We start from the raw sequence: 9,250 nt of genomic DNA on the forward strand, positions 1-9,250 counted from the left end.
TGATGACTTGACCTCAGCTGCGAAGGTTTAAGAATGAGTGTTTCAGACAGTGTAGTCTGGCCATTGCTTGAAAGTAGACCTGGATCTTCATCCAGCCTAGCGAGTTAGATCAAAAGTGGAGAAACTGGTGTGGAGGTGGGAATAAGGCGATTGTATAAAATGTATTTGGTTGTTTCATTTTGCACTTCACGTCACGTGACGAGTGGGCAACCGCATTGACCAAACAATACAAAGTCAACTGTCCATATACCCTCCAAGTTAGCAAATATGGTTCGTTGCCCAATAAATTGATATTGTCGTTGAGACATGCTCACATTTGTTACCATTTCCACTGGGTGGAGAAAATGTAATCCTGAAATGCTTTCCAAACACCACTTCAGTTAGGGGTGCCACAAGGCTGTGGGTAAGTGCCTCATTTGTTTTCTTTCAAACCTGTAAAAACACTAACTCTCCTTGTCCCATTTGCAAAATAGAAAAAAACCACACCTGAACCACAGTGGATTTTTTTTATTTTTTTTGGTAAAATTTACTGCAAAACAAGTGTGACATATTTTGGGTTTTTTATCCCCCCACAATTTACACAATATCATCAGATCATTACACACTGATCAAACGGGACACGTTTTAGATAAAAACACAGTGAGGGACAAGGGACATTCAGGACAACATCCCATGAAGACAATTAGGCATTCAAGTGCATTCATATGCTGTCGGCCTCAACCAACTATTGTGTTAGCAGCAGGACGTCATTCGATTGAGCGTAATAACTGGGGAGTTGTCGTATTTTTTATTTTCCTACATATAAGTGCGAAGTTGTTTTTTTTTAAGACAACACTTGGGCCTACTAAGCAACCTACTATTTTAATGTTTGTTATTCTGGTGGCACTTGGAGATCCAAATATGTTTCCGATAAAAAAGTTTGAGGACCACTGCTTCGTACGAACGGAACAGCTTTGGATGAACCGGTTTGCCATTTCATTTCTGGGTTCTCACCAAACATGCATTATTGAGTTTGGCTTCTTAGTAAGCACAAAAAAAATACCTCCAGTTTGACACAATAGACAGTCCAAAAAACAAACATTTGAAATACGGGGTGGAAAAAGAAAAATCACAGCTTTGACAGGACAAGAGCCACTTGAGCATGCATGTGAATACAAATACACGACACATACAGTCCATGTATTGCGTTTCTTGGACATTTTTTTTTTTTTTAAAGTATTTGTGAAAGTGGTGTAATTAGTTTACACTTTGTCCTTACTAGGAAGACAATTCAGCACACTAATAGAATAATATTTGGGATGCTAGTAGAACAACAGTTAGCATTGTGGCGCTACATGTACGGTGCCGAAAATTGTACGACTAGTGGAAAAACATTAATAATCGGAGACTAGTGAACTCTCATCGTTATACTAGTGCACTGAATTGTCCTACGGGGGAAGACAAAGAGCATATTAGTCCACTGTAACGGCTTTCCATAGGTGTCCGAATTAACTCGTCATATCAGTCGTGATGGCAGGGTCCCCTCAAAGTTGACCTCGAACATGTACTTTGCTTCAAAAATACACTCCAGATACTTTGGCGGTTTGAAACGACGTCAAAACAAATGAAATGGGATCCGCTCAAAACTTCAGCCCCTTCTTGGCTCCTGCAGATCAATGTTCAAAGGCGGGGAAAGAGGAAGCTTCAGGTGCGGCCATTTCGGACAGGTAGTGGATGGTCCCCGCCATACCTGATGGGGGAAACGTGAGCGGAAATTGATGACGGTTCACATTTATGGCATGTGATAAGACTTTGGAGGATGCTTGATTTGAGATACCTTCAAAAAGTGAGTAGGGTCTGTCGGGGATGCGGCAGCCATGCGTCCCGTAGTCCAAACACCACTCGGCAAACTGAACGAGAACAGAGCAGAATATAATGGCCCGTACATCTACGGCACCGTATAAGGCCATTTGGAGGCCACTACTTTATTACAAGAACATGATAGGGTTGATTCGGAACCACATTTATAAGAGTTAAAAAAAAACTAACATTGAAAAAAAATGTCCGTTAAGAAAATAAAAACAAAAATGCTTTTAAAATAACAACGAACGGAAACTACATATCACGTTTATATAACTAAAACTAACTACAATCATAGCAAAAATGTCCGTCGTTTTCAATTCATATCATGCACGGTAGCGCGCAAAATTCCCTTTGGAAACAGCTGGAGCCGTTGATTACCTTGCAGGCACGGTACAGGTATTTCTTCTCCTGTGTGAGCTTGTAGAGGGACAGGAAGGCGTAGCCGTTGCCGGCGGTACCATGGCAGATGCCGTAGCCTTTTCGGAGAAGCCCCCTCTGCCAGATCACCTCGCCACATTCCAGCGCTTCCTTCAGGTATTTCTCCTCTTTGAAAACCTGGGCAGACAACAGTCAACGGTCGACAGTCCCGTATATTGCTGTTCAAGACATCTGAAGCTCAAGTTAGACATTTACTTTAAACTGCACGTCTAACGTTTATTTCTATAAGGGATAGACGGCATAACGCCGATATTTGGCGTTTTGATGAATATCTGCCTTTCGAGAAGGACGTTATAGATTCCCGTATAAGGACTTATAATGTTGAGCTTCATGTGGCCCTCACTGAGGTTTGTGCCATGCCAGACTTTGCGGATTCGTGACTGCAGTGAGAGCGCGGACGGCACATTTGGTGCCAAGCGGCTCCCTGAGAAAGACGGGAGGGTATTCACCGACAATTTATAGCTACAATGTGTGCACGGTGTAAAGTCAGGCTATTAAAATGAAATACACTGGATGTGACACTTAGTCTGCTCGTCTCTTTCACTCTCGACGGTGTTTTATAAACAGATGAATCACAGTTTGACTGTGGACTACTCCACGTTCAATGAGGCTTGCAAATTAAGCTTCCCAACCCAACTCATTGAAACAATTTGATAATAATGCTAAAATGGATTTCTCCAACTCCACCTTTATAAGTATAGTTCTACGTTTCTGACCTTATAAGCCATTATGAGCATGTGGATGACGCCGGGCGCTCCGTGGCACCAGTGAACCAGCCGGTCGCTCTCATTGCTCAGTGACGAGGGGAAGTTGCCCGAACGGAATCTCTTGTGGCGGATATAGTCGATACTGGGCCGAATCAACTCGGACAGCGTGTCTGGTTGGAGCCGCGCCCCCGGCTGAACGGAGAGACACATTATCCACATTTTGGTAGCTTTGAATCGTTAATTGTTGGTTTGGCTTCGAAAAGGCTTTACCTGCATGAGCATGTAAAAGATTCCCGCCAGGCCGTGAGCGGCGCCGACGTACTGCTTCTTGTGCCATTCATAGAGCAGAGGGCAGCGTTCCGTTTTCTTAAGCTCCGCTGACAGATTTTTCCCAGACTCAATAATGGCCGTCACGACCTGGGATGTAGAAGAGAAAGCGTATTGGGAAAAAAAAAAAAATCTAGTTGATTTAATCATTAAAAATAAAGTGTAAGTTATCATTCCCGATAGTGATGCCCATTTCAACCAAGATACACTTATGAGTTAATGTTGGGAAAATTAAGCAATGTTGCTTCCGACAAACCAATTTTAACTAGGCCATAAAGCGAAACGCTCGCACGCAGCCTACGGAGTGACGATCAAAAGATAACTCCCGGAACAGCAAGAAAAATAAAAAGGGAACAACACTTGCTAACTGCACCCTGAGGCGGCGTTTGATAAAGGCAATGAGCTGTGGTGCCCGGGCTAGATTTATGAGCACAAATAATGCTTAACTGCACTGCAGTGCTGCAGGAAACGTGCCTCAAAGCAAAATGTTATTTTTACCCCACATACAACCGGCATCGACCCCATTCGCCCTTTCATCTTGAGTAAATGATGAATTCCGGCTTTGGCCTATTTGTCGCCGAAAGCAAATAGGTCGTTCTTTGAATTGTGTATTTATTGGTGCTGTCAAGCGATTACCTTTTTACAACTAATTAATCGCAAAATTTTCCATTATTGATCGCGATTAATCGCATTTTTCAACTGCATTTTTTGCGAAGCTTGGAACGGATATTTACTTGAGTAAATTCTTCTTCTTTCTTAGATCCTTGAACGTGATTCTTTTCCTGTAAAATACAACAGTTGAACGATACACCGAAAACTTACAACTAATACGGTATTTGAATTTGGCTGCGTAAAGTGTGCAACTTATTTTGGATTTCGCCGATGAACCATCAAGCAGCTTTTTAAAGTAAAACTATGCAAAAGTCCGTCTTTGCGACAGTGATTCTCCTCCGAGTTTGTGCTGCACAGTGAGCAGAGCTCAGCCGCGACAGGAGTTAACTTTTTTTAGTGCGTTATGAAATTTAATCTCCATAGTTAATGCTTTAATTTTGACAGCCCCAGTATTTATTTAAAAGCACAAAACGAGTGCACGCCTGCGTCTCACTTTTGAAACGGTGGCTTCATCCACAGTCTCGCCTCCGATTTCCTTGTTAACATACAGCAGAGCGTACAGGTACCCAGCTCGTCCATACAGCAGCTCGTCCGGCATCTCCGAATCCGGACTGAGCACTGACCGCTGCAGCTGGAGGAGCCTGAGCAGGGAAAATTGGATTCAATTCTGGGAAAAACACCATCTTAACTCAGGAACACTCACCTAGAAAGACAATCGCCGCTGTCGGCGGTGTTGCCCAGCTTGTGGTGGACCACTGCGCCCACTGCCAGCGGCCCGGCGTCCCCACAAAGGAAAGTGACTTTTCGGCCATTCAGAATCCTCATTGATCTCTTCACATAGTCCAACGCCCTTTGCAGGTGCGCGACGTCATTGGACCCACGATACAGCTGCACGTACAGTAAAGCAATCCCTGGACAGAAGAGATGTAGCCTATTCATTGGAGATTAGTGTCGATTATCAACCCGACATGACATCGTTACAGACCTGTCCAGCCGGTGTACGTGGAGAAGTCATGGGGGTCAGCAGTTTTCAGGCCCTCCTCCATTTGCTGAAGCAGATCTTTTATCTTGCTCTGGACCTTCCTTTGGAAGGATGAGCTCACCTGACGGGGGCCACAATAAAAGTACGAGCAAACATGTGAGTGTGTATGTCAAGTTATGAGTGTAAGTTAACACTACCGGTCACTTTAAATTGTGTGACGATACAATTGTCATTGTAACATAATTACCGCACTACTGGAAATTTGAAAATAGAGATATGACCTAGATTCGATTGAACACTTAAGTATTCAAGTAAATAATATTATGTTTGCCAGCCCTTGTTTATGCTAGCATACCCTATACGTAAACGTCATAAAATCCTGCAAAACGACACAAGCAGCTCACTTTTCCTTCCCCGTCAAACGGTTCACTGTAATCCACTTCTGCACCAGAAGTGGACGTGAGGACTCCTTGGTCCCAGTCGGTGTAGGGGTTGGGGAAAGATCGCTCCTCCATCTCAGCTTCTGTCACCGAGAAGAGCTTCAGACGCTTTGACATGTTATCTCCCATCTCTACGGCGACTCCGGAGGGTCAAAATCCTTCCGCCCTCTGAAAGCGGACATAAAACGCGTTTCGTAACGACACAATAATACACCACGCTAACAACTTCCAAATTTTTTTTCTCCAAAATTTTCTTTGCCCCTATATTCACAATTTAATTTTAATTTTCTTTTTATTTGATCTATGGCTTGTCTTATGTTAGCGCTAAATTAATAAAATTGTACTGTATTGTATTGTATTTTGGCATCCATGTAAACAGTAAATAATTACATTACACAGTCAACTTGTTTCCCTACCGTTCATATGATAAACTCTTTGAAATTTGATTATATACTGTAGTAGTGCTTCTCAAACTTTTTACGCCGAATACAATGTTCTTAATCAAAATTAAAATGCAGTGGTGTAGTAAGCCTAAGTGTTCATCCAGTAAGTAGAGTGGCTTTATTCTTAAAAAGTATATTTTGAAAAATTCAATGCAGATGAAGTCAACTCAAAGTGAACACAACAGAACTTTACATGGGCATTATTGTTATTATTATTATTATTTCCCGAACCATTAGAAGAAGACTGACTTACACATAAAGGAATAAGTTACGAGTCAGCTTTTCAATTAGGGCTACTAGTTTATTAGGAATTTGAAATTTTTGAATGAAAAACAAAAATGTGTTTAAAAAAAACCCCCAAAAAACCCATCATGATCATGTCAAAAATTCACATTTGGAGAATAAATTTAGCAATATCATTGTGCGTTTCGTCAACTTTATATGACATATAGTGCACAGGAGTCACACTCAAGCACCCTGGCTTCACTTCTAATAACAATGAGATTCTGCAAACATTTACCAAAACCTTTTTAAAATAAATAGAATAGCCGAACAAACAATTTTTTTGCTGCCTTGTGATTTCAAAACTAGTTATCCATCAATGTCTTTTTTATATACGATGGAAGCACAGTACATTGAGGGAAAAACCATAACAATGCGGTTTGACACCAGCATGCAATCCTCAGTAGGCCTATTACACTTAAAACACAAAAGCTAAAGATTAAGACATTTTGAGGGGAGGAAAAAAACATGTATTACCAGGATGTGATGAGCAGACTATAGTGTCCCAAGAGTTTGCGTGGATGAAATAATCCTACTGGCAGCCAGCAGCCTCCCAGTAGCGTCTCCCACAGTATCCCTTCCACAGTGAATGCAAGCTGGGAGCCGCAGTCAGAGCGATCGGGCGGGACGAGAAGCCTCCATCAGTGTTCCCTCAGCATCCTCAAACCTTGCTGCGGATGCCGCTCGGCAAATAAAAAAGGCAACCCCCCCCCCCCCCCCCCCCCACACACACACACACACTGCGGGTGAAGATATAACACCCCTTCCCCCCACCGCCACTCAAGTCATCCCTGCAACAATCAGTACCCGCCAGTACCCGGCAGCTGACTCGGACTGTGAATGGTGGCAGATGGTGTTGGTGTTATGATGCTGTGCGGTCGGGATTAGAAATCGTTGCGAATAAATCCACACATGCCGCCACCCATGCTTACGTAGTACACTTGCACCGCACCCCTCTCCCTTTCCCCACCGTGGACATTTTTTATTTTGCAATATAATAGAATATTCTGCGTGCACCAGATGATGCAGCGTCACTTGCCAAAACTCCATTGTAGGCATGCCAAATGATGTAACAATGGTTTGAACCCATTTGCAGCTTATTTGTTGCGATGGGTTCGTTATTTGGTGGATCGTTTTTGTATTTTTTGCACAAATTCATTTTTCCCTTTTTGAAACAATAGGCAAGATTTTATCATGAATTTACTCAATTTGATGAATTGAGCTAATGTATCTTTTTTAAGGGATGCATACCCCAGAACTGACATAGCTCAATTTAATCAAAATTGGTTGGTTTTCTAAAATGGGACAGGAGCATAGGGCTGCTCGATAATGAAAAAAAAAATAAATAAATAACACGATTACTTTGGTAATAATCGCAATGATTCAAACGATCAATTATATTTTTTGGTACAAAACAAGGAAATGTTTAAAAATATAAAGACAAATACATGTCTTTGAAACACTATAATTATGTCCGTTCCTTTGGTACCAAACAAAAGTTTTATTAAATGAGTTAAAATGTTTAAAAAGTGCAAATGTATAAATTCAAGTATGATTTCCTTGCGTAAACAAACATAGTGTCTAGGACAGAAATGCATATTGACAATCATTTTTTACAATCATGCCAATTTTGTAATCGTGGAGTGCAATAATCGGAATTGTAATTGACTTTCGATTAATTGCACAGCCCTACAGGAGCATGCTTGTATGTGCAACTGTGCCATAAGTGTCTTGACTTTATGCGGCAAATTGCCACTTACTGTTTGTCTCCAATTATTTATCACATCTTTTAAAGGACCTTTTATTCTAGTAACAAATCAACATACCAAACAACAACAACAACAAAGTAAGTAACATAGCCTAAACACTAAACATCTTTAAAAAAAAAAAAAAAACACAAAGTACAAAATAACACAGAGACTAAATTCACATCAAAAGGAACCATAACACACTGGATCAACATAACAGCATCAATGAACCAACAAGGACTGAGCGAAACCAGGGAATAAATACAAGCAAACTGATGAGACAACAAGGCACACCTGCCGACCCGAGTGACTGGAGGGAGCTGATTGGTTGACACAATGAACGCTAACGAGAACACGTGGACACAACGGACCTAATGCGCAAGACAGGAAAACAAGTCATGAATTAAAACCAAATGTAAACTAAACGACAAAAAAAAGCCATGACAAATAACACTTAAAACGTATTTCTTAGAAGTCTTCATACTTGCACATGATTTTATTGATTTTGGCCTGCTGTTGCGTAAAATGTTTTATTAAAAACAAATTTTCATGTGCGCATAGGGCAAGGGAGAAGCTCAATTTCCTTTGCAAGGGATCAATAGATGGAGGACAATCAATTGCAAGTCACTTCTGATTGATCCAGTCAAATAAAAGAGCAATATTTTGAACTACTGTACGATAGTTGAAGTGAAGAATGACCTCTTGCGCTAGAGTACCCCCTACTGGTGACTAACCGTAACTGCAACGAGAAGGGGTCTCGCCATCATCACCCTACTGTACTGTACAATCTATTTAAACATTTTAAAAATTAATTGTTTTGCATGAAACCAGCATTATCAGACAAATCTTTTAAAGGAGATTCAAGCGATGACATCCTTTTTCTGTGACAACTATATGCCTCTTTAAAAGAAGAATAAAGAATAAAGCTCAAGCCACTGTAATATTATGCAGTTTGAACACCGATGATTCTTTCACACGCCACAAGAGGGCGCCTACGTATCACATTGAAAATTACTGCTTTTCGTCAAATCACGAGCCATATTTGTCTTGCAATCTCTGTGGGATTAAAACCTTTAACCAACCCAAGCATGCCTTTGCGGAATTAGCTTTGGGAGAGACAGTGAAACAGACTGACTTCCGTAATCTGTTCCCACAACGTTGGAACTAAACGAGTAACTCAACAGTCATGAAAAGTGAGTACACCCCGAAGTGAAAATGACCAAATAGTGCCCCAAGTGTCATTATTTTTGTGAAGTTACCATTATATATTTGCCTCGCCATACAATGTGACAAAGACCATCCAAAATCAAGGCCATTCTTTTGTGCGGGTCGCTTTGTGATCATCCGTTCCTTCGGCTTTCCTCATCTCTCCTTTTGCGAATAATAACAGATGCCGTGGGAATTGCAAGTCGATATCGAGTGAGGGAAA

The 9,250-nt window shown here is 41.3% G+C and overlaps 1 protein-coding gene across 1 annotated transcript; it reads right to left on the reverse strand.

The window, feature by feature from the left end:
- Window positions 1-492: 492 nt before the first annotated feature.
- Window positions 493-6,760, reverse strand: lancl2 (LanC lantibiotic synthetase component C-like 2 (bacterial)). The gene is made up of 10 exons (XM_086020585.1): window positions 6,551-6,760; window positions 5,313-5,516; window positions 4,912-5,029; window positions 4,630-4,837; window positions 4,420-4,567; window positions 3,258-3,404; window positions 2,997-3,179; window positions 2,221-2,397; window positions 1,817-1,889; window positions 493-1,729 (listed from the first exon to the last, which is right to left on the reverse strand). Exons 2-10 carry the CDS (start codon window positions 5,475-5,477, stop codon window positions 1,653-1,655), a joined length of 1,296 nt encoding a protein of 431 aa, XP_085876711.1. The 5' UTR covers window positions 5,478-5,516; window positions 6,551-6,760; the 3' UTR covers window positions 493-1,652.
- Between the last annotated feature and the right edge of the window lie 2,490 nt (window positions 6,761-9,250).

The sequence above is a fragment of the Filicampus tigris genome, chromosome 21 (genome assembly GCF_054856515.1).
Source record: "Filicampus tigris isolate MCC_2025a chromosome 21, RoL_Ftig_1.0, whole genome shotgun sequence".
Classification (NCBI taxonomy): Eukaryota; Metazoa; Chordata; class Actinopteri; order Syngnathiformes; family Syngnathidae; genus Filicampus; species Filicampus tigris.